Genomic DNA, 24,202 nt, shown 5'->3' with positions numbered 1-24,202 from the left:
AGAGGAAGATGACCTGTAGCAGGTGAGTAGCCAAGGTGGTTCTCAAACATGGTCCTTGGATTCCAAACCTGATGATGCCTTTCTGTGCCTTTTTCTTTTCAGTTTTACATCACAGTTATTTGCGGCTGTTCCGCACTCTACTCTCCTACACCCTTGCTACTACTAACCTCTTGTATAAAAGCAATCTGTAGATAGCATTAAACTGGCGCTCAGTCTGGCATCAGAAGGACTTCAATTTAAACCATGGATCTTAGGACACATTTCCTCAAATCGTCTCCAAGGACCATTCCATCCAGGAACCTATGAAAATGGACAGTATTTCCCCAGCACCCTGCCCTCATATCCCCTTCCTCTACTGAGAGAAGATGGATTTGTTTTGTTATTCGCCAGGACTAAGACTGGTTTGGGGGGTTAGTTTGGGTTTAGTTGCTTTATTTTTTATCCCCCACAATTACCCAGAATTCAGTTGCTTTTAGTTTTCTTTTTCTGAACGTTGTTGATGTGTATGTTCCTGTGGTTCTTTTTTTTTTTTTCACTCTGCTGTTTTATAGTTTTCCCATGTTTCTCTGTCTCATTTTTTATATTTTTGGGGAAGGGGAAGGGGGTCTGGACTTGGCCTTAGACTGCAGCCAATACGTGACTCATACAAACTCCCTGGGAATGGGGAGTATCTTGCTTTATTAACACTGATCTTGCTACATAGTAGGCACCTCTAAGAAATGCTTTTTTTGGGGGTGACTCTTTCATTCCCAGATGAGGCTCCCCTTTGGAGGAGATGCCACAGTCTTCTCCATTTCTGGTCCCACTTGTAACCCACAGGATCTGCAGCCTAGGTGTAGGGCCTCCATCAGAGCCCCTGACCTGTAGCAGCCCCTGCAGCTGCTGCTTTCATAAGGGCTCCTCCACTTGTCTTCATTGTCACCCTGGAGGAGGCAGGGAGCCATTTTTACTTTCTCAATATGAGAAAGTCTTAGTCCTTCCCTAATGAAATGCCAACATGTTTGTGCCTTCCCAAGACCGACCCCTGGTGGCTCTGAGAACTTGTGCCTGGGGCTGTGTAGTTATGTGCTAGTCTTACCTTTTTATTCTAGCACTGTTTTCTTCAAGTCTCCAGCTCCCAGTGAGGACAGACAACATAGTAGTGTATGACAATCATCATCGCCAATAACAGGCTCCACAGCACAGTGAATAGACAGTTGGCCTTGGATCCATGAAGATTTAAGTTTGAGTCTGGCCTCTGGGTGATCTGGCTAGCTTCCCGATTCTCCAGGCACCTCTCTAGGACCATAAACGGCAGAGAAGACTAGCCTCATCCAGGATTTCCCTTTGCCAGTAAAATCACAGGTCCTGGTCACATCCTTATCCCCACTGCTACCCCTAATAACTCCTTTAAGGAGTTACACCATTCCTGGTCATGTCCCCCAAGGACATCACTGATGGAAGAAAGGCCTCGTGTACAAAATTATTCATAATAAGGACATTCAGTGGTAGCCAAGAACTGGGCGCAACGAGGGTACCCCTCTACTGGGAAACAACCAAATTGTGGTAGATGAATGTTATGATATTTGTTGCACTATTAGAAATGACAAACACGAGGAACTCAGAAACTCGGGAAAATTTGGGTGAAGTGATACAGAGGGAAGAATATCGAAGCCAGAGATCTATATACCAAATGATTGCAATAATATGAATAAAAACAAAATTAAAATGCTACCAAACAGAATAATTGCAATGATCAATCTTGTTCCAGAGAAAAGAGGAACTCATTATCAGGAAAATGCCCCAGGGCAGGACTTCCAAAAATCCATTCACATATCCAAGTACCATGATAGGGCTGGCCCAGATGATCTCTTTTTCTAGGTATTTATCAGGGATTTGTTGTTAATAATTGTCCTAATTTACATAGTCATAATGCACATTTTTTAAAATAAGCATTTTTCCCTCTCATTGATACCTCCTCCCCACTTCCAACCCCCAATGGACAATTTTAAAAAGTCTCTTGGTAGAGGAGTGACTGAGGGTAGAATGTCGCATAAACTGCCAGTGGTTTTTGCTTTGTTGACTGGGTTTTGTTAAATTTATTTTTCTTTGTTACCAGGGAAGATTCAATGTGGGACGAGGTATGTTGGGAAATGTTTAAAAAGAAAAGCATAAATAAAAGTCAGTGATTGGTAATGTTATATTACTGTGCTATGTGAAACAGTGAGTATGAAGAGTTCAGAAAATCATTGGAAGACGCGTTAACTGATGTTGTTTGTCCTTCATTCTCAAAGAGAACCATGACATCAGGGAGGTGATGCCATGACATGCGAGTGAATTGGATTCAAGTGAGGGAGGGCAGATATTGATACTTGGTGAAGTAAAGAGAACCAAGGAGACAATATGCACAATAATGCAAATGGAAAGAACAAAAAAAATAAAGCTGGATGCGGTGTAATTTTAATGACTAAGCAGCCCCAGAAGAGGGTGAGAAAAAGTACCTCCTTTCTTTCTTGCAAAGGTGGGGGGCTCTCGATGTGGGACATTACATATATCACGTAGCACCGGATTTGGTTGATGTATTCATCAGTTTTGACAAACTGCCTTTTTCCCTTTATTTCAAAATATAGGGATATATTTGTAAATGAAAGTGAAATGAAAGATATCATTGAGTTCAAAAAGATCAAATAAAAGTGATTGGGAGGAAAAGAATTCTGAAAAGGCAGGTAGAAGCTAGATTGTATGAGGTTGACTGCCAGCCTGAGATGTTTGTATTTTATCTTAGAGAAAACAGGAAAGTGTCCAAGTTTTTTAAGCTGGAGTATGACATTCTCAGTAACTATGGAATAATTCAGCAGATTATGATACATGAAAGCTATAAGAAATGAAAAAATACAAATAAATATGAGAAGACTTTCATAAACGTGCAGATGGGAACAACTTTGAAAGACTTTAGAACTTTGATTAGTGCCATTAGTGCAACCAGAGTCCTGAGGATTGTACATTGGTCACGCCACTCACCCACTGCAATGATGAACCTAAAATGTAGAATGAAGTCACGTGTTTTTGGCTATGGCCGATTTGGGGGTTTGTTTTGATGAACTATGGATATTTGTTACGAGGGGTTTTTTCATTGTTCATTTAAGAATGTACGTAATGACTTTGTAAATTAGGAGCCATTAGGAGCCAAGCCATTTACACATCCCTTTCAGCCATCTGGGTTTGACATCTTGCTGTCCACACATAGTACCTTCCCCTATCCCCTCCCTTCCCCTCCCCTCCCTCCATTTTCTACTACTTGCTTTGGGAATAGCTTCTGTTGATGAAAGTGTTTACAGATAAAAATTTTCTACTAAGGACTGCTTTGCATCCCAAGAGTTTTCATATGTTGTGTCTTAATTGTCATTTTCTCTAATTAAATTATTGTTGATATAACTGGTTCTTTGACCTATACATTTTTTTTAAAGATTCTAATATTTCGTCTCCACTTGGGGCTGAGTCCCTTCTTCAAATTCCTCTTATTGATTATGATTTTTATTGCGTCGTGTTCAGGAAAGAATGTGTTTGGTATTTATGCTCTTCTGCATTTTTGTGAATTCTGTCTGCTCTAGCACGCGATCAATCTTTTAAAGGTATGATGCAAGACCAAGAACTAGGTGTATTCCTGTTGATCCCCATTCCCTAGTGGCCAGAGGTCTGTCTAACTTCTCTAGAGTCTTAACTTCATTCTTACTTATACTTCTGTTGGATTTGTCCAGGTCTGCTATTGTTTCTGTAAAGGATCTGTCAACCCATTGCTCTGTAGATCCATTCATCATGCCTCTTAAACCAAAACAGGCTTTCTTGGCCACTTAGATGTGTTGTCTCCTATTATTAGAATATAATATTAGAACATTATTAGAATAGAAACTCCTTGAGGGTAGGGGTTTTGTCTTGATGATGTATTTGTATCCTCAGTGCTTAGCACAGTGCTTAGTACAGAAGAAGTACTTAATAAATGCTTTTTTTATTCCTTCATTCAGCTCCCTGGTGTGGGTACAGCTTCTAATGACTCAAATTGCAACTCCTCCCTGCCTTCTTATCCTCTGTACCTTGCACCTGTCCACCTCTTCTACATGTCCTCTTGTAAATCTTCATTGGGAGCTACCTGACATGCTAGAGATTTCCCCTAGCTTTTTGGATATTGCATGTATACTAGTGGGAAATGTGTGTGTCCCCTTAGGTGGGACATAGGGAGGAAGATGAGGGTGGGGAGGAAGGGTGCTGGATTCAATCAATCCAATCAGTCATTCCTAACCCTAAAGATTTTTTTTTTTTGGTGAGGCAGTCAGGGTTAAGTGACTTGTCCAGAGTCACACAGCTAATGAGGGTTATATGTCTGAGGGCGGATTTGAACTCAGGTCCTCCTGACTCCAGGGCCGGTGCTCTATCCACTGCTCCACCTGGCTGCCCCCACTAATGAAATAATTAACAGAATGCTCTAGAATCACCTTTGTGGGGTGAGATCATCTCTACTGAATTAATTACCTTGAGGGTAACCGAATGAAATGGGGACAATCAGGTTGGGAGGGAGTAGAATGCTGAACAAGATTCTCATGAACAGGAGGCACTGGGTAGAAATTAGGGGAACTTGTGGGGAAATGATCACCATCTACAATAGAAGAAAGGAAAGTCCAGAATAGTCTGACACACAATCTAAATCTGGGGAGAGCAGATTTCAGAAGATTGAGAGAAAACATAGATAGGATCCTATGGACTAAAATGGTATAAGGGAAGTCAGCCCTGACAGAAGAGGAAGCATGCAAGAATGAAATGCTCAAAACAAAAAGAAGAAAACAAATTCTGATAAAGAGAAGTGGGGGGAGATTTTCTAAAGAGATTGAGGTGAATTTTAAAGAGAATTCACCAACCAAATGAGATTTTTTTAAAAAGAAGATAATAACTTATAGGGGTTTTTTTAATAGAATATGGAATCAAGGGCAGACGACAGAGGAAGGCTATAAAAGCATGGCATGGCCCTCTAAGAACGGCATGAGAAGACGGGTGCAAATGCTTCCTCATGGACCTCTTCCTTCGATCAGAGTCCCCAAGACTTTCAGAGTTGTTTTTCTTGTATTGCAATGTTGTTGTCCTGACATAAATTGTTCTCCTGTTTCTCCTCGTATCGCTATATCAATTCTTACTTCCCAGCATTCTCCAAGGACATCTCTTTCGTCTGTCAGGATGGGGTTGGCTCTAGTATGTTGACTGGGGAGAACACTTGAATCAAATCAGTCAGAACTAAATAGGAACATGGCTTGTATACATGCTAGAATCAATCAAAGAGAAATTTGTATAAATGGAAGAAGCCATCTCAGCACTGGGGGACAAAATTATGGATGGATTCAAGAGGTTAGGACCAGCATGGTGATTTCCAGCATACTTTTGAGGGAAGGCTCAGGAGCTTATTCTCAGGAAAGTGTTTTTCAGTTCATAAAATAAAATTCACGGTTCAAAGGAAACCAATTATATTGAAATACAATGATTGAAATACTTTTCAAAACAAGCTCACAGACTCCCCAGGTTCAGAATCTCAGCAACAGTCAGTACTCAAAAGTTTACAAATTGACCATGCTATGGTCTGCCCAGGGGATGACCCTCTCAGACTTCAGCTAAGCTAGTCTTCAAGACAATTTGGCAGGCATTTGGTAAGCTCCTCTGTGCTAAGTGCTGGGATACAGATACAGCTAGAAATATAGATACCCCCTGCCTTCAGGAAGCTTCCATTTTAGTGGGGAAGACAGGAGATAGACAAGGGAGCTGAAAGGGGTGGGGGAGGGGAAGAGGTGGAGAAGGTATCAACCAGGAAGGTGGATACCACTCAGCCTCCCCAGGCCCCATCACCAAAATAGTGACCCTGGAGGGAACTCACAAATCACAGAGGTGGGTGGTCAGCATTGTGAAGGGACACTCCGGGGTTGGAAGGCTCAGGATGAGAAGGCCACCCAGACGGGCAAGTACACAGTCAGTCCACCATCAGGCCTGCACACGAGGCTTGGCAGGGCCTGGCATAGCCTCTGATGAACACAAGGTCATCACCATGCCACAGTGAGGCATCATCACCAGAGAGAGACTTCAGTAAGAAAAAAAAATACTACTAAACATACTCTCTGCCCATTAAAATGAGACTTGTATAATACATACGGGGACAGGAGGAGGGGACACAAGCCCTGCCTGGGTAGGCCCTCAGGATTCTGGAGCAAAATATAAAAAAGAAAAAAAAAGCCCCCCTTTGTGAGGATTTCTTGGTAATAGTAACATCTCATTTCCACAGTATCATTTTCAGAGCACTTACAACTCTTCTGGTGAGGTAGTTATATACAAGTATGGTTATGCCGATTTGAGAGATTCACCAGCTTGCCCGGGGCCCCACAGCTAGTACAGAAGAGAGGTGTGATCTGAGCGGTGGTCTTTTATCTCCGAGAGGGACTCCTCCCACCCTTCATAGACGAGAGGACCTCTTTTTCAGTCTCATTAAGGAGATTAGGACACAGCTAAGGTGAGGTGGGCTAGCTAGGTGGCTCAGTGGATGGAGTGCTGGTCAGGAAGACCTGGTTGTGTGACCTTGGGCAAGTCATTTAATCTCTGCTTGCCAGTGGAGGAGGAAATGGCAAAGCACTCCAGGATCTTTGCTTAAGAAACTCCATGGACATTACAGTCCACGGGCTCAAGTCGTGACTGAGCAACAAGGTTAGGAGAATTGTGGTAGAATTGTATCAGGCCTGGATAAGAGCTATCTGCACGGGACGTGGGTGTCACATAGGGGAGGCCCTCCCTCCTGATGCCGCTGGACATACAGGCTACCATACTCACTTATGCGCCCTCTTTCCACCCTCTGAACAAATGCCACCTTTAAAATGAGTTACAGAAGGTAGAAAAGTCATTTTATTTGTCTCAGTACAAAACCTTACAAAGAAAGTTATTAGAGCAGTCAATACCATGGTGGTGAAGAGGAAAAGAGCACCGATTCTCAAGTCCAAGGTACTGGGTTCAAATCCTTGCTCTAACACTTACTGCCTGTGTAACAACATTTTGGGCTTCAGTCTCCTCATCTGTAAAAATCAGTGGGTTGGACAAGATGACTTCTGTGGTTCCTTCCAGCCTGAAGTCCTATGAGGTTACAACTGGTGAAATGCAGAGGACATTTATATAAACTTTTCATATGGCCTTTTCCTCTTCTCCTTTTAGGTGACAATTTTCACTGCTGGCACCATGAGAGCACAGCCCATTGTCTTTTGTAGTTTTTCTTTTCCCTAATGCCTACCATTGGCCTCTGCACACTCTAGGAGTTTAAAAAGAATCTGTTGATCTTAATTCACTTCTACATTAAAAGTGGAAGCAAACAGTCAATTCTGGGGTGATGTCATTGAGTCACTCTCTATCCCAATGGAACCCCTGAAGACTTGGTCAGAGCACCCAAAAACCTATCAACAGCACATCAGCACATCTCTAGAGACAAAACAGGTCCAGGGGTATAGGCCCATCATTTGATGGGTGAGGAAACTGAGGTGTAAGAAAGGTAAGTGGCCCACCGAAGGTCAAGCAGGGTCGAAGCCTCCGAGGGTGGGGTTTCAACCCAGCTCCTCGGACTCCACAAGGCGGGATCGGAATCCAGGTTTCTAATTCCAGAGTTAAATCTTGTTCCATCATTCTAAGCTGCCCACTGGTTCAATTTTAACTGCTCTGACCACCCTTCTGGGTGTGGGGCCTCCAGAGTCTGATGACAGATGGGCTTTTAGGACTTTAAAGTGGAAAGGGACCACAGGGATCACTTAGCCTAAGTCCCTCACCCTACAGCTGGAGAAACTGAGGTCCCGGGGAGGGAACTGCCTTGCCCTCAGTCACAAAGGTAAAGTTCAAACCCAGGTCCTCTGACTCAAAATCCAGTGTTCTTTCTTCCCACCTCGTCTCTCTTAACTGAGAGTCAAGGGGAAATTAAGCAGAGGGAAAAAACATTGTATATTTTCTTCTCAATTTTTTTAGGGGAAAATAAGTCAGTAAATCTGATTATCTACACATGGCATAATAAAGGCATTCCAGGTCTTCAGCGCAGGCCTTGGGGCTCAGGATCAGGTCCGCTTCCCTGACCTGAAAGAGAAGCTGGGACAGAAAAGCAGCGGTCAGGGCGGCCATGCCTAAAGCGGTGGCCTGGGCAGAAGGGCCTCCCAATACTGAGCCAAGTGTGCCCTGCCTCGGTTTCCCAGAAATGCTCCCTAGCCTGAGAAGAGCCCAAGGCCTCTCTCCTTCACTGGGGAGGTCCAGGTGGCTTTTCTCCAGGCCTTTACCCTCAGGTCCTTCACACTGAATGTGGTTACTCTGTCTGCCAAGCTGAAGGGCTCCCTCCCTCAGCTGCTCTCTTAGGGTCAGGGACATGAAACGCTCCAGAAAAGGAGACTCTGCTGATGCAGGTTGACACCCTCAGCTTCTAGACTAAGAGAGAGGGTGACTTCCTCAGGAGGACCAGAGCCAGGAGATGTCAGAGGTAGAAAATGAACCCAGGTCTTGTGGCTCTGACCCCAGCTCTCAATCCACTACACCACACTGCCTGGTGCCCATCCTCTCTCTCCCTCATCCTGCTTCCCTCCCCTCTCCCTTCCTCACCCTTTCTCTCTTCTCCACCTCTTTTTCTCTTTTCTTTCCTCTCTCTCCCCTCCCCCATATCTCTCTCCTCTTTCTCTCTCTCTTCTCCCTCTTCTCTTATCCCTCCTGTCTGTCTCTCTCTTTCCCTCTCTCCCTCAACCTCTCTCCCTCTTCTCTCTTTCTCCCTCCTCTCTCTGTCCTCTCTCTCTTCTTCTCTGTTCCCCTCTCTCCCTCTGACTCATACTATTTTATGTTCTTTTTATGTATATGTTACAACATTTATAGTATTTATTTGTATACATCGATCAACAGCATTTATTAAGCACCTACTATGTTCCAGATGCTGTACATGTCTTATTAACCCTACTGGTCAGTCAATCACCAAACACTGATTAAATAAATGCCTACTCTATTTCAAGTATTGTGCTAAGGGCTGACCATACAAAGAAAGGTCAAAGCACAGTTCCTGCCCTCAAGGGGCTCACATTCTAATGGAGGAGACAATGTGAAAATAACTACATACACCCAGGATCTAGTCTGTGTAAGGGGAAGGCAAGCTCAGAGGAAGGCATTAGCATTAAGGGAAAAGCTTCTTGTGCAAGATAGGATTGAGTAAGAGTCTTGAAGGAAGCCAGGCAGAGCCAGGAGGAGCCAGGGGGAAGAGGGAGAGAGGTCCCACACATGAGGGCAACCTGGAGTCAGCAGTGCTCAAAGAACAGCTAAAAGGTCTGGGGGAGGGGAGGGGACGGGTCACAGTGCACTGAAAACAGAAAAGTGTAAGAAACCCAGACGACCCCCCCAGAAAGCCTTCCCACCCTACTGCTGATAAACTGACCCTTTGGAATGAGTCTTTCTTTAGTGAGACTGTGGGGTGTGGTGGATGAAACAGAGAGACCTGGATTAGAGTCCTTCCTTGGCCCCACCTGGGCAGCTCCATGAGGACTCAGAGCACTGCCCCCCACTCCCATCTCTCTAAGCCTATAAGTTACAGATAAGCTGCAGCTGATCTGCTTGGTGAAGGGGGCTCCCACCCCGAAGCATCACAGGGCCAGCCCCAAAAGCAGCCTCCACCCCATGGGGGAGCATCTGTTACCCAGATTCAGCTCTGAATCTGGAGCAACAGGAAAGCTCTCCCAGGCCCAAGCGCGCCTTGTCAGAGTGGACGGCCCCGGCCAAGCTCCCCTGTGCAAGCAGGAAAAGGCCCAGCCGCTTTCCTGTTCTCTGCTGGTTGGCCCTTGGACCCCGCTGCTTCCCCACAGTGCCCCCCCGGCTCAGCAGCACTCACAGCTTCCTGATGACGGTTTTCTCCTGTTTGCCTCCTTTTGAACTCGAGGGGCTGGTCATGAGAGCTTGGGGATCTCTTCTTGCCAGCTGGCTGTTATTCAGTGGGATGAGCCCACTAAATGAAGGGGAGAAAAGAAAGGAGTGACTTTTCATTTGGTCTCTCAACTCTAACGAGGCAGCTGGGTGATAGAGTATTATACATAGAGTTGGAAAGACCTGAGTTCAAATCCTGCCTCAGACACTTAGAGGTGTGACTCTGGACATGTCATTTATGCTACCTCAGTTTCCTCATCTGTACAGTGGGGATAATAATAACACCTATCTCACAGAGTTGTTGTAAGGATCAAAAGCACTTTGCATACCTTATTATTATTAATAATAAATGCTTGTTGAACTGAGTATAGATTTGTGAAGGCAGTAAGCCATGTCTCCTATGTAGCATTTGCGAGTGTGTCCACACACACATATACACTCAACAGTTATTACTCAGTAACCCAACTTCAAAGGCAGTGCAAAGCCCAGTGTCCAGCCCCACCCCTAATCATGAACTAAGGACGCTCTTCTGTGAAAAATGTTCACTTCAACAAACCAAACCCAGCTTAAAAATGTGGGTGGTGTGGAGGAAATTATTCCTCCTGTCTCTTCCTCCTCCCCTTCCACACTCTCCACCCTCTCCTCAGCTTTGTCCAGTTCCTGGCAGCAGCCCTCTTAGGCCTGGCCTGGCCACCTGCCTTATCACTCTCTCACAGCCACAAGGAAGTTAATGTCCCTCTCTCATGCCTCAAGGGTTCGGTCTCCAAAATGGTAAGAATTTGGGGCCTGAATCATATGGGTAACTGGCTTGGCCTGGCCCTGCTCTTCTGTGAAGACACAGCCCCATTCCTACCAAACATATTTCTGTGTATCACAACAAACTTGAATAACTAATTGATTTTCAAACTTGACATGTTATCTCCCACCTCTGGATGTCTGGCCATTCATCTCCATCTTTTGGGATCTTTTTTTTTTTCCTTTAGACAATTGGGGTTAAGTGACTTGGCCAGGGTCACACAGCTAGTAAGTGTCAAGTGTTTGGTCTGAAGCCGGATTTGAGCTCAAGTACTCCTGACTTCAGGGCCGGTGCTCTATTCACTGTGCCACCTAGCTGCCCCTCGGGATCTTTTTTTAATCCCTTCAAAGCTCAACTCAGGTGAAGGTCTGAAGCCTTCAATGACCCAGATGAAACTACTCTCTTCTCAAATTTTTCAAGAGTACTCTGTGTCGATTTCTCCACTGCCCCCACCTTGCACCCCTTCCCCCCATCCTGTTAGTCAAGGATTTCAGTTGAGGCCCCTTTCTTATCTCAAATCCCTCAGATGCCTGCTCCACTGTCTCCTCCTTCACCCTGTCTCATGTAAAGATGTGTCCCATCTCCTTACCAAGGCAAACCCCTGTACATGCACAAGTGATCTCATCCCCTTATAACCTCTCTGACAGAATGGCCCTCTATCACGCCCTTCTCACTTACCTTCAGCCTCTCCCCATCTACTGGCTCCTTCCCTCCTACCTACACACATACCCATGTTTCCCCCATCTTTAAAAAGCTCTTTACTTGATTCACTTGATCTCTCCTCCCCTTCATAACTAAACTCCTTGAGAAAGCCAACTGTAATCTCTGCTTCTGCTTCCTCTCCTATCCCTTGCTTTGCCTTGTAAAGCTTCTGCTCTGCCATCCAGCTCATGGTCTCACCCATTCAACTGAAACTTCACTCTCCAGTTACCAAAGATCTGGTAATGGCCAAATAGAGTGGCCCTTCCTCCATCCTCAATCATCCGTGACCTCTCTGTAGCTTTGGCATCGATGACCACCATTTCCATCTGGATACTCTCTCCTCTCTAGGTTTATGGGATGCTACTTCCTCCTCATCTTCCTCCTGTCTGACCCGTCCTGTGCCTTTGGCTGGTTCTTTCTCACTTACACTTTTACTGGTTTTGTCTAGGTCTGACCTTGGGTGTTCCCTGAGGCTCTGTGGGCTCTTCTCCCTTTAAGCTTCCTCTTTTGGTGATCTCATCAACTCTCATGGGTTCCATTATCATCTCTACTCAGATGATTCCCAGAGCTCCAGCTCTAGCCCTGGTCTCTCTGCTGGGTTACAGTCACCCCACCCCCAAAACTGCTTCTTGGACATCTCAACACAAAATTGGTTAATATGGGGGTTTTGTTATGTAAATAGTATTTTATTTTTCCAATTACATACATAGTTTTCAACACTCATTTTTAACAGCTTATGAGTTCCAAATTTTTATCCCTCCCTTCCTCCTCTCCCCTTCCCTAAGACAGCAAGCAATCTGAAATAGGCTATACATGTGCAATCCTGTAAACATATTTCCACGTTAGTTATCAACATGTCCAAAATAGAATTCATTCTCTTTCCCCAAAAACTAATCCCTTCCCAGCCCTTACCCTCTCATCCTTCCAAGCTCTTCCATTACTGTTGAGGGTACCACCATCCTACATGTCACCCAGGCGTGAAATCGGGTTTGTTTGTTTTTTTGAGGCAATCAGGGTTAAGTGACTTGCCCAGGGTCACACAAATCTGGTCTGAGGCCAGATTTGAACTCAGGTCCTCCTGACTCCAGGGCCAGTGCTCTATCCGCTATGCCACCTAGCTGCCCCACAGGCCTAAAATCTTAATGTTATCCTTAATTCCTCTTTCTCTCTCACTTTACATGTCTGAATCCACAGCCCAATCTTATCATTTCTACCTTTGCAATGCCTTTCCCCTCACCCAGTCACTGCCCTAGCTCAGACCCCTCTAACTCCTCTCCCTGCCTCTAGTTCATCTTCCGCTCAGCTGCCATGGTCATTTTTTTCAAGGTGTATATCTCATCATGTCATGCCCCCATTTTTAATGAGTCCTAATTGTTGTCTGTCACCTCCAGGATCAAAAATAAACTTTTTGGCATTTAAAACCTCATAGCCCGGCCCCTTCCTAACTTTCTATCTTTACCCTTACTCTGCTCCATAAACTCTATGGTCCAGGGTCCAGTCAAACTGGCTTCCTTGTGGTTCCTAGATCACAACACTCCACCGGCTGTCCCACTGGACTAGAACTCTCTTCCTCCTCAGCTCTACCTCCATGCACGCTAGCAGTCCCAGTCCTTCCAGCTGCTAATGCGTTCATCTATGTAAGCAGCGAGGCGGTAGCGTGGTAGACAGAGGGGATGGGGGGAGCCCAGAGGGTCAGGGAGACCTGAGTTTGAATCCTGCCTCAGACACCTACTAACTGTGTGACCCTGCTCAGGCACCTAAGTGTCTCCAGCCTTGGTCTCCCCATCTCTAATATGGGGATGATACTATCAGCCACCTCCCAGGGTGCTTGTGAGGATCAAAAACCTTAAAGCACTAACGAACTTTTAGATATTATTATTTTAGATTGTCTTTATCTACCCGGTACTGCATCTTCACCCCTATTAGAATGTATTTCCTTGAGGGCAGGGACTGGTTTTTGGTTTTCTTTGTATCCCCAGCACTTAGCATGGTACCTTAATCAATGCAGCTAGGTGGCATAGAGTCAGGAAAATGCATCTTCCTGAGTTCAAATCTGGCCTCAGACACTTACTAGCTGGGTGACCCTGGGCAAGTCACTTAACCTTGTTTGCCTCAGTTTCCTCATCTGCAAAATGAGCTAGAGAAGGAAATGGCAAACCACTCCAGTATCTTTGCCAAGAAAACCCCAAATGGGGTCACAACTGGAATTGGACACAACTGAAAAATGACCGAACATGTTTGTTGATTGACTCATAGGTCACAGACTTAAAGCTGAAAGGCACTTTAAAGATCATCTAGTCCAATCCCCTTCATTTACAGATAAGGAAATAAAGACCCAGAAGGGTTACTGACTAGTCCAAAGTCACACAGCCAATTCCCGCAGAGTTTGGATTCAAGCCAATGCCCTCTGACTATAAATGCAGCTCCCCTCCCACTCTACCTTTTAGGTACTATTGGAAGCAAAGGAAAAGGGGTACAGGATCTTTCCTCTCCATGCACAGGGACTTTAAATGAGCCTCTAATTCAGTGGAAAATGGGCAGTCCTGCTGTGCCTGTCCTGCAGTAAAACAACGTCCCCTTGCCCTGCTCTCCCACCCTACCTCTAAGACCCCTCAGTTGACTGCCCTCCATTTTTTTGGTTTCCAGCATGAGATTTATTGACAGCGTTTGTATTGAGGGTTCACTCAGCTGGCAGAGGAAAACAGCTGTCAATCAACTGCCCTCTCTCTGTCATGACTTGTAATAACCATCAGGCTTCTCTCTCTGATGACATGAACCCCAGACTGGTGAACTGTGGTCTTGTTACTTCAACTGTACTTAAGAAATCACAGAACCTCAGAGCTGGAAGGCACCTCAGTGGTCATCTGGCCCAAATTACAGTTATCCCTCCCACATCATGGAGGCTGGGGGCATGGTGCCACCATGACCTGGAAAAGCCATGTAAATCTTTTGGCCCTCTCTTCTTACCAGAGAAGAAATCTGATTTTTTAAAATTTTTCTTTTATGGGCTGTTCACAGTACCTTACTGTCAAATTTGGGTAAGTATTTGGCCATCGGCTTTATATCATCTGCTGGTCTTCCCGTGTCACCTGCAGTTTCCACAAAACTCCCCCCAAAATTCCCTTTTAATTTCTTATGTTGACCCGTGATACAGTGAAAAAAGCAATGGGGAAAGTCTCAATAAGGAAGGGATAACGGTACCTAAACAGGAAACCCCTCTACTCCATCCCCAACAAGTAATGGGAAACTCATTACCTCTCCAAGCGATACATTCTCCTTCCTAACTTCCTTCACTAGGAAGGTTTTCCTGACATGGACACTGAATCTGCCTCCCCTTCACTCCCACTCACTGTTTCCTAGGGAGGGCCCAGGCTGGCCCACCATGCCTCCCTTCCCAGTCGGGCTTCTGACTTTCTGGACTTCAATACCCTATTTTCCCGAGGGGACCTTCTTCTCTCCCTTTTCTCCCCAGCTTTCCAGCTCCCCTTTTGTGTGGTGTTTTCCTCTACTAGAATGTAAGCTCCTTGAGGGCAGGGACTGTCCCTTTTGCTTTCATTTGTATATCCAGTGCTTAGTACAGTGACTGGCACACAGTAAGGGTTTAATAAATGCTTGTAATGACTGCTTGTTACTAGTTCTGGATCTCAGCAGATCAAATCTAAACATTTTAAGACATCCTTGTGTCTGTGGTTAGTGGCACTAAATGTGCCTGCAATTCATTCTGGGGTAGAGTCAGAGAAGAGCAGAATCAGGGAGGCCCTCACCTTAGAAACAACTGCTAGAGAGGGGCACGGAGAGGGCAGGGGGAGAGCTAGCACCTCACAATTTCCTATTTTAACTAATAATTTTTGCTAATTAGGTGCTATAGTTATTTCTATACTGCTGAAAGAGTGAAGCTGCCATCAGTACCCCCTCTAAATTTAGGTACCCTAGGGCTTAGCCCCAGTCATAGTACCCTAGTTCCAGCTCTGTGTAAGGGTATGGGAGAAGCTCCTACTCCAGAACGAAGAGGGAATCCTGGACACAGGCAGAGCCTTGGCCCCTGACCCCCCCCCCCCCTCCACTGCCCCTACCTCTTGTAGCACTGGAGCTCTTCCTGAGCCACCAGCAGCTGGGATTTTAGCTTGTTCCTCTCATGCAGCACGTCCCGGAGTTCCTGCATCGTAAATCGGGGGCGGTTGGGGTCTGTCAGATCCACTACAACTTTGTTGGTCCCTGGGTTCACCTGTGAAACAAGAAACAGATGGTCTGGCTTCCTCTTACTGGAGAAGGGGGACGAGGGGGAGGGAGGAGAGGGGAGGAGGGAGGGGAGGAGGGGAAGGAGGGAGGGGACAAGGGGGAGGAGGAGAGGTCAGTGAGGAGGGAGAGGGGGAAGAAGGGGAGGGCAGGGAGAAGGGAAGAAGGGAAGGGGGGAGAGGGCAGGGAGAAGGGGAGAGAGGGAGGAGGGAGAGGGCATACAGGAATCCTGTTTTTCTGAAAGCCTGAAAGACATTTTCATTCTTTCTGTGGTTTGAGGGATTCTGGGAGCCCTAAATCTGCAAACTTTATAGAAATGAAGAGTGAAAGTCTCTTGAAAGCATTATTTTAGCTTATGCTTTGATACCAGAGCAAAACATTCTCTGCATTTGACAGAGTAGATCGACCAATCTACAAGCATTTAGTGAGCTCATTTATTAGTCACCAAGAAGCTAGGCCCTGGGGATATAAAGACAGAAATGAAACAATGCCTGCCTTCAGGGAGATGACATTCTAATGGGATTAAGAACAATTGTTGGACTGCTAGGGGGCGCCATAGTGCATAGAGTGCAGGGAGCCAGGAAGACTCATATTCCTGAATTCAAATTCCGCCTCAAATGCTTACCAGCTGTGAGACCCTGGGTAAGCCTCTTCACCTTGTTTGCCTCAGTTTCTTCATCTGTCAAAAAATTTTATTCTAAAAATGTTTGTCCATGTCCGTAAAGCCTGAATAATCCACAAGTTTAATGACTCCCCACACAAACGTTCTCTAAGAACTAGGAAAGGTCCAAAGAGGCAGCAAAGTACAGTGACTAGCCTGTTAGACTTGGAGTTGCAAGACATACTTTCTATGCATTCTGGAACATCTAGGAGTCTCAGTTTACTCATCTATAAAATGGGGATAATACTGACACAGAATGCTGGAAAATGACAACGAACAAGCTTGGCTCCAAAGAAGAGCCATGAGGAGGCTCCTCTCCCCACTTCTTTGTTGAGATGGAGGGACAACGAATATAGAACACAGAACATAATGTCATAATTTTTTGATATATTAGTTTTGCTGAAAAATTTTTCCCCTTTTTGATACTTTATAAGGGATGCTTCTTTGGGAGGGAAAGGGTATGCTGATTGTTAAATTTTCAGTGTAAGCATTTATACCTCAGAAATGGCAAATGCTATAAATCAGGGCTTGATTTATTGTTTTTGTGGATTATCTGGAATTAGAAGGTGATGGAGAAAATGTTAATAAAGGAGATTAAATTTTTTTTCTTTTTGGAGGCAATCAGGGTTAAGTGACTTGCCCAAGGTCACACAACTAGAATGTGTCTGAAGTTGGATTTGAACTCAGGTCCTCCTGACTCCCAGGATGGTGCTCTATCCACCTTGCCACCTAGCTGCCCCACAGATTAAATTTAAATGTGTGTCCTGCATATATTTTTTCCCACAAAAGCTGATTGTTAAACATTTACCAGCACACTATTAGCAGAGGGTGATTTTGGGAGAGGTAAATGATATAAAAACAGAAACATCAATAAAAATAAAGACAGAATATCCTAAGCTACATAGTAAGGCTTGTTGGGAAGATCAAATCGGACCATGTATGTAAAACACTTTGTAAATCTTCAGGAGCTATGAAAATGTTAGCTATGATTAAATGATTATGTTTTCTCCTGCATGTGATCAATTTATTGTCTCTCTCTCTCTTTTTTTTTTTTTTTGGTTGGGCAATGGGGGTTAAGTGACTTGCCCAGGGTCACATAGTTAGTAAGTGTTATGTGTTTGAGGCTAGATTTGAACTCAGGTCCTCCTGAATCCAGGGCCAGCACTCCATCCACTGCGACACCTAGCTGCCCCCTAACTTATTGTCTCTTAAATGTAACTTCACCTTCCAAGGAAAGCAAGAAGGCAGTGTGGGATAGTGCCAAGAGGGTTGGCTTCAGCAGACCTGAGTCAAATCCTGACTTACGGGACCGTAGGCAAGACCCAAATTCACTAGAGTTAGGAATGAAGGGAAAGGAACAAGCATTCATTCATCTATTCATCACTTTTTTGTGTGAGCAATTGGGGTTAAGTGACTTGCCCAGGGTCATACAGCTAGTAAGTGTAATATGTCTGAGGCTGCATTTGAACTCAGGTCCTCTTGACACAATAACTCCAGCACTGAGTGATGATAAACTATGAATGACTTAGCTCCTCTCAGCAATACAAAGATGTAAGACAACTAAGAAGGACTCATGGTGGAAAATGCCGTCTACCTCCAGAGAAAGAACCAACGTACTCACAACACCCAGCATGGTGCGGGGAACCTAGGAAACACTTCATAAATCCTTGTGAATTGGTCAGTTGCAGAGACTGAACATGTTTAACTTGGAATGAATGATTGAAGAATTTCTTAAACACTTACTGTAAGCAAAGCACAGTGCTAATTACTGGGGATACAAATAGAAAAGTCGGACAGCCCTCGTTTTCTTGGATCTTTGTATTACAGAGAACAGCTAAGTCATTCACAGCCTCATCATCTTACAATATTGCACTTTGAACACAGCACATTTCAGGGTTTTCTGAGAGCATCCTAAGAGCTCACATTCTAATGGGGGGAGACCTGGAGTTACTCTGGGGGACGGATAGCTGCCTGCAAGTATCTGAAAGTTTATCCTGAGTAAAATGGATTAGATTTGTTCTGCTTGGCCTCAGAGGGCAGGAAGAGGAGCTATAGTGAATTTAGGTTTGATGCTAGGAAAAATCTTTCTAAGAACTGGAGCTCCCCTAAAATGGGATGGGCTGTCTGTTGGGGAGGAAGTGGGTCCCCCTTCCTTAAGGGACTCCGAGTGGATGACCCCTGGTCAGGTGTGTTTGAGTGAGGATTCTGGAACAGGTATGGGTGGTTGCTGAGGTCCCTTCCAACTCTGAGGGATTTAGACCCTCTCCAAGGCAGCACATTAACAAGGTGCCACGTAATTAGTAGTATGTTTTACAAACCTGCGGAAGCTCAGCGGGTCTGTGACTCTAAATCCTGATGTAGTGCAGGGCCTGACACCCTTTTCCCTAACCCCAAGAGAAGCATTTCCCCCTGGGCCTGAGAAATAAGTCTAATGTCTTTCAACTTTGAGAGATGGCGAGCAAAAATCCAAGCTCTGAGCTCTGGGAATCTGCCCAGCAGCCTGGCATTGGGCTAACCTGTCTAGCTCAGGTACATTCAGGAGTTACAAGCCTGCCCATGCAGGCACTAGAGGCTTCACCCAAAGACTCTTCTAGGCAAAGACGACCGAGGGCCTCTTTAATGAGCTGGCCAGAAAGCTCAGATAAACAGAGCTGCTCTCTCTGACCCTCATTTCCTGCAGATGCCTGACAGGCAGCCTCAGATGCACATTATAGAACATGTATCTCATCTGCTGCATCATTGGGGTGCCCAGTTTGGCCCACACAGGAAACTGGGAGAGTGGATATTTAGGGCCCCATCACTACGCTGGCTACATAGTTAACACAGATCTCCCCAGAAAAACTGTCCAGTCTCAGGACTTCCCTCACAGAGACTTAACTAGGGTGGGGCAATCAGGGGTTTCTCTCAGGGCTCTGAAATCAAGAGGCTGCTAATAGCAGTTCTACAGCTCATGGAAACAACTGAGCTTAGCACCTAATTAGCAATGAGTGGATGAATGGAAAAGTATTTATGTGTTCACTATATGCCAGGCACTATGCATGGTATGGAGGATATACACACAAAAGTCAGATGGTCCTTGCCCTAATAACATTTTTAATAAAAGAATAATCACCAGAGCTTACATAAGCTTGTTCCCTGCCTACCAGCCCTTCAGTGGCCTTCCAAGCAGTGTTGGAGGGAAGCCTGGGCCTCCCTGCCCTGGACACAAAAATGACTAGTTAGAAGTCTGCTTAGATGTGCATACCCTTCAAAGTCCTTGGTGTCTCTTGATATAAGCCGGCTAGGGCTGGCTGAGACCTACAATCATACATACAATCAGAACACCTCTGGGTTGCTGGACTCAGTTCTGGACACTGTACTTTAGGTAGGGGCTATTGAATGTGGTCAGGGTCCTGGAGATGCTCCCTGCTGAGCAAAGAGGAGTAAAAGGAATGTGGGGGGGGTAAGGTGGGGGGGTCTTGAGAAGACAGAAGAAGCATAATCCTTGCTGTACATTACGCTCTATGAACAGTGCCTACATCAATACCAGAGTTGCTTCTGGAAAGGGGATGCTAATAGACTGCCCTATGCCCACTTGCCCATCCCTAATTTTCTCCAGGCTAAGCACACTCAGCTTCTTAACAGATCTTCGTCTGATCTGGTCTCCAATCCCCATGCCAGTCCCCCTACTTGTGCCTCAAACACAGTCCATGTTGAAGCCAATAATACAGGGGCAGCTAGGAGGCACAGTGGCAGAGCAGTGACCCTGGAGTCAAGGAAGACCTGAGTTCAAATTCGGCCACGGACACTTACTAGCTGTGTGACCCTGGGCAAGTCACTTTTAACCCCGATTACCTCCCCAAAATAAACAAACAATAAATAAATAGGAGAATCCAATGGGATGTACATACATACCTCCTCCGTGTTTGGGGGCTGCCCCTCGCTCCTGAGCCCCTCCACCTCCTTTCTAAGGCTGTCCCTCTCCATCCTGAGCTCTTCTACTGTCACATTGCAATCATTCACCAGGGCCTCCAGCATCTCCAGGACACGCACGATTTTAAACTGGAGCTGGGTGACCCTGGTGGCCACGTCCCTGGAGTCCCCTGCGATGGCCATCAGGTCCCTTCCCACCACATAGGAGATATCATAGACATCCTCAGCTGTCAGCTGGAATGGGTTCTTCCCCAGGGCTCCTTCGGGACCGGCCCCTTCCTCTTCTTCTTCCTCTTCCTCTCCTTCTTCTCCTTCCTCCTTCCCTGGAGAAGGCATTTTTTCCATGGCTGTCCAGTTGTCGGTGCGCCGAGTTCTCCGGGCCTACTGACCTGGGCTTCCCGGAGACACTACTTGTGACAGCCCCTTCCTCCAAGTCAATTACACACAACTTCCTTCCTCTGACTTTAGAATCTTGCAACAATGCACGACGGGGGGGCGGGGAGTGGGATGTCTGAAGATTGACCAATCAGGGAAGGCCGGAGGGGTGGGACTAGAGGGGGATCTGAGCAAAGTTAAATTGGCTACACTAGCAATCGACCAGAAGAGGAAGGCGGGCCGGCTGAGCCCTGGGGTTAGCGAGATGTGAGACCTGCGAATGTTTCCCAGCAGATGGAGGAGGGGATTCTGCGACAGCCCCACCTCCCCAGCTGGAAAGGAAGGCTGGAGGATGCGGGTGTTTGGAAGCCTAAAGGAAAGGAGACCCCGGCTGAGGACGCCCCTGCCAGTCCAGCGGCCCTCTGTAGGGGGTAGGGGTGGCGGGAATGGGGAGGAGCTATTCCTAGTAACCAGGACGCAGCCTCGGGGTTCCCATGGTGAGGGAGTGGAGGAGGACGCGGAACTTTTTCCTAGCCAGACTCGGCCTGATCAGCTGCAGAATTATTATTTCCAAATATGCGTAGAGATCTGAGTTTCTGCGGGGGAGAAGAGGTTATTTTCACCATCTGGAGTCACCAGAGGACACCAGGTGCAGTGGAAAAATGTGCCGTATTTGGAAAATGAAGACTTTGTTCTGTTTTTCACCAGCTGTGTGACTGAGCAAGTCAATGGATGTTTCTGGGCCTCAGTTTTCTTATCTGTCAAACAGAAGGGTTGGGCTAGATGGCCCCTAAGATCCTTTCCATCTCTGGATCTAGTTACCAGCCCTCCCCTCCAGGGCTCCTGGACCAGGACTTCTAGTCTCCCTTCTCTGATGGGAAGCCAGTCCTTACAGGTACCTCTCAGCATCTGAGGACCTGGAGTCAGTGAGTGAAAAAACTTTAAGCCTTTACCATGTACTAGGCCTGGCCATACAAAGAAAGGCAAAACAAAAGGAGAGATGTCCAGAGCTCACCAAGAAGAGAGGCCTTTAGTCTTCTTGTGTGTCCTGGGCCCCTTGGTCCTGGTGAAGCCCATGAGCCCCTTCTCAGAATCATGTTTTTGTGTTTATTTGAAGGAAATGCTAAATTCTGTTTAGAGGTTAATGAAAATAAAGATGTATTTCTCCCACCCAAGTTCACAGACCCCTTGAATATATCATTAGGTCCCTTGATAGTTGGTGGGCTCCAGGGTAAGAACCCCTGGTCTAATCTCAAAAGGCCTCATGATGGAAAATGCTATCTACATTCAAAGAAAGAACCACAGAGTTTGAATGCAGATCGAAGCATACTATTTGCTATTTTTTTTCTGTTGGGTTTTGTTTCCTCTTTCTGGTGGTTCCTCCTGTTGGGATTGCTAGCCATCTTGGGGAGGGAGGTAGGAAGGGAGGGGGAGAAAAATTTAGAACTCAAAAGCTTATGGAATACCCTTTGACCCAGCAATAGCACTTCTAGGGCTATATCCCAAAGAGATCATACAAATGGGAAAAGGACCCACATGTACAAAAACATTCATAGCAGCTCTTTCTGTGGCAGCAAAGAATTAGAAAATGAGAGGATGCCCATCAGTTGAGGAATGGCTGAGCAAGTTCTAGTATATGAATGTAATGGAATACTATTATGCTCTAAGAAATGATGAACAGGCTGACTTCAAAAAAACCTGGAAAGACTTGTATGGTCTGATGCTTAGTGAAGTGAGCAGAACCAAGAGAAAGTTGTACACAATAACAGCCACGCTGTACAATGACTGACTTTGATAGACTTAACCCTTCCCAGCAATACAAGGATCTGAGACATCTCCAAAGGGCTTCTGATGGAAAATGCTATCCACACCCAAAGAAAGAACTATGGAATTCGAATGCAGATCGAAGCATACTATTTGCTATTTTTTTTCTCTTCTGTTGAGTTTTGTCTCCTCTTTCTGGTGGTTCCTCCAATTGGTTCTAATTCTTACTTACAACAACATCACTAATGTGAAAATAGGTTTAATAGGAACGTACATATATATATGTATATATATATATATATATATATATATATAGCCTGTATCGAATTGTGCTCCATCTTGTGGAGGGTGGTGGGGAGGAAGGGTGAAAAAATTTCAAACTCAAAAGCATATGGAAAGTGATCGCTGATAAATCAAAATAAATTAAAAAAAAAAAAGAACCCCTGGTCTAGACTAAAGCCCTGGTTTTATAAACAAGAGGCCTGGTTAGGTGGAGTAGTTGCCCAGAATCTCAGAATTATAAGGGCTCTCACAGGCTATGGAGTCCAATCTATACTGAAGACCAGGATTCTCTGATATGTGCGGGGGGGGATCCTTTGGGGGGCAAGGCTTGGACTAGATGAGTCAGGGAATGTGATCAACCAAGGCAGGCTCATCTTTAGAAGAAGATGGTTGGATCAGATAGTCTTTAGGGCCTTTTCCAACTTTAGAATGAATGAAAGAAAAAAAATTATTAAAGGCTTACTGTGTGCCAAGCAATATGCTGAGGGCTGGGGATTGACGTAGTCCCTGCCCTCAAGAAGCTTACATTCTTTTTTTTTTTTGTGAGGCAATTGGGGTTAAGTGACTTGCCCAGAGTCACACAGCTAGTGAGTGTTATGTGTCTGAGACCGGATTTGAACTCAGGTCCTCCTGACTCCAAGGTGAAGCTTACATTCTAATGGGGAGATAATACGAAAACAGAGTTATGTCAGGGTTTGATGTTGGAATTTGGAAAGACACAGGAATGGTGAGTAGAACCATAACTGACTTGGTTTTGTCAGTGGAAATGACATTAAAGAAAAGGCATCACTATCTGCTTTGCTGTTGCATGCCTGGGCTAATGGAACCTTTCCATCTGATGTGAAGCTGAAACCTTCTATGTGGTCGCCTCCCCCATCAAAATGTGAGCTCCTTGAGAGCAGGGACTGTCTGTCTGGCTTTTCTTTTTGTATCCCCAACACTTAGCGCTTTGCACATAGTAAGTAAACACTTCATAAAAGCTTTTTTTCATTCACTCATTAGTTTATTCCTTCATTCAGGAGCCTAGCACACAGCAAGCTTTTAACAAATGCTCTATCTACCTACCATCTATCCATAAAGGAAATCGACGCATCTTTTTCAGCTGGAGAGGACTACAAGCCTCGCGTGGAAGGACTGATGAGGGGCTTGGCCAGAGCTGCCCTAGCCCCAGTAGGACAAGGGAGACATTCACTAACCAGAGAAGCTTGGGCTCAGGGGGATAGAGTTCCAGAGCTGAAAGCCTTCAGTCCTGCAGAGCACAGTCCAGATCTAATAATAATTAACAATCATAGTTAGCATTTATATAGCACTTTAAGGTTTTCAGAATGCTTTGCAAATTCATCTTCACACCAACCCTGGAAGGTAGGTGCTGTTAGTTTCCCCCATTTTACTCATGAGAAAACTGAGGCAGACTGTTTAGTAGCATGCCACAGCCAGTAAGTTTCTGAGGGTGGATTTGACTTCAGGTCTTCCTGACTCTAAGTCCAGTACTCTATCTGCTGAGCTACCCCAATGCCAAATCCTTCTATTACATCTCCAATTACTCCTTTAGCAGCCTG

The 24,202-nt window shown here is 45.5% G+C and overlaps 1 protein-coding gene across 1 annotated transcript; it reads right to left on the bottom strand.

Moving 5' to 3' along the window:
- Positions 1–6,880: 6,880 nt before the first annotated feature.
- RILPL2 (Rab interacting lysosomal protein like 2) lies at positions 6,881–20,685 on the bottom strand. The gene is made up of 4 exons (XM_020970274.2): positions 20,205–20,685; positions 15,487–15,638; positions 9,884–9,997; positions 6,881–8,118 (listed from the first exon to the last, which is right to left on the bottom strand). The coding sequence occupies exons 1-4, from the start codon at positions 20,565–20,567 to the stop codon at positions 8,088–8,090; spliced, it is 660 nt and encodes a 219-aa protein (XP_020825933.1). The 5' UTR covers positions 20,568–20,685; the 3' UTR covers positions 6,881–8,087.
- Positions 20,686–24,202: the final 3,517 nt, after the last annotated feature.

This window comes from Phascolarctos cinereus, unplaced genomic scaffold (assembly GCF_003287225.1).
Source record: "Phascolarctos cinereus isolate Bilbo 61053 unplaced genomic scaffold, phaCin_HiC Scaffold_4;HRSCAF=312, whole genome shotgun sequence".
Lineage (NCBI taxonomy): Eukaryota > Metazoa > Chordata > Mammalia > Diprotodontia > Phascolarctidae > Phascolarctos > Phascolarctos cinereus.
This window is presented reverse-complemented; position numbering and strand designations above follow the sequence as displayed.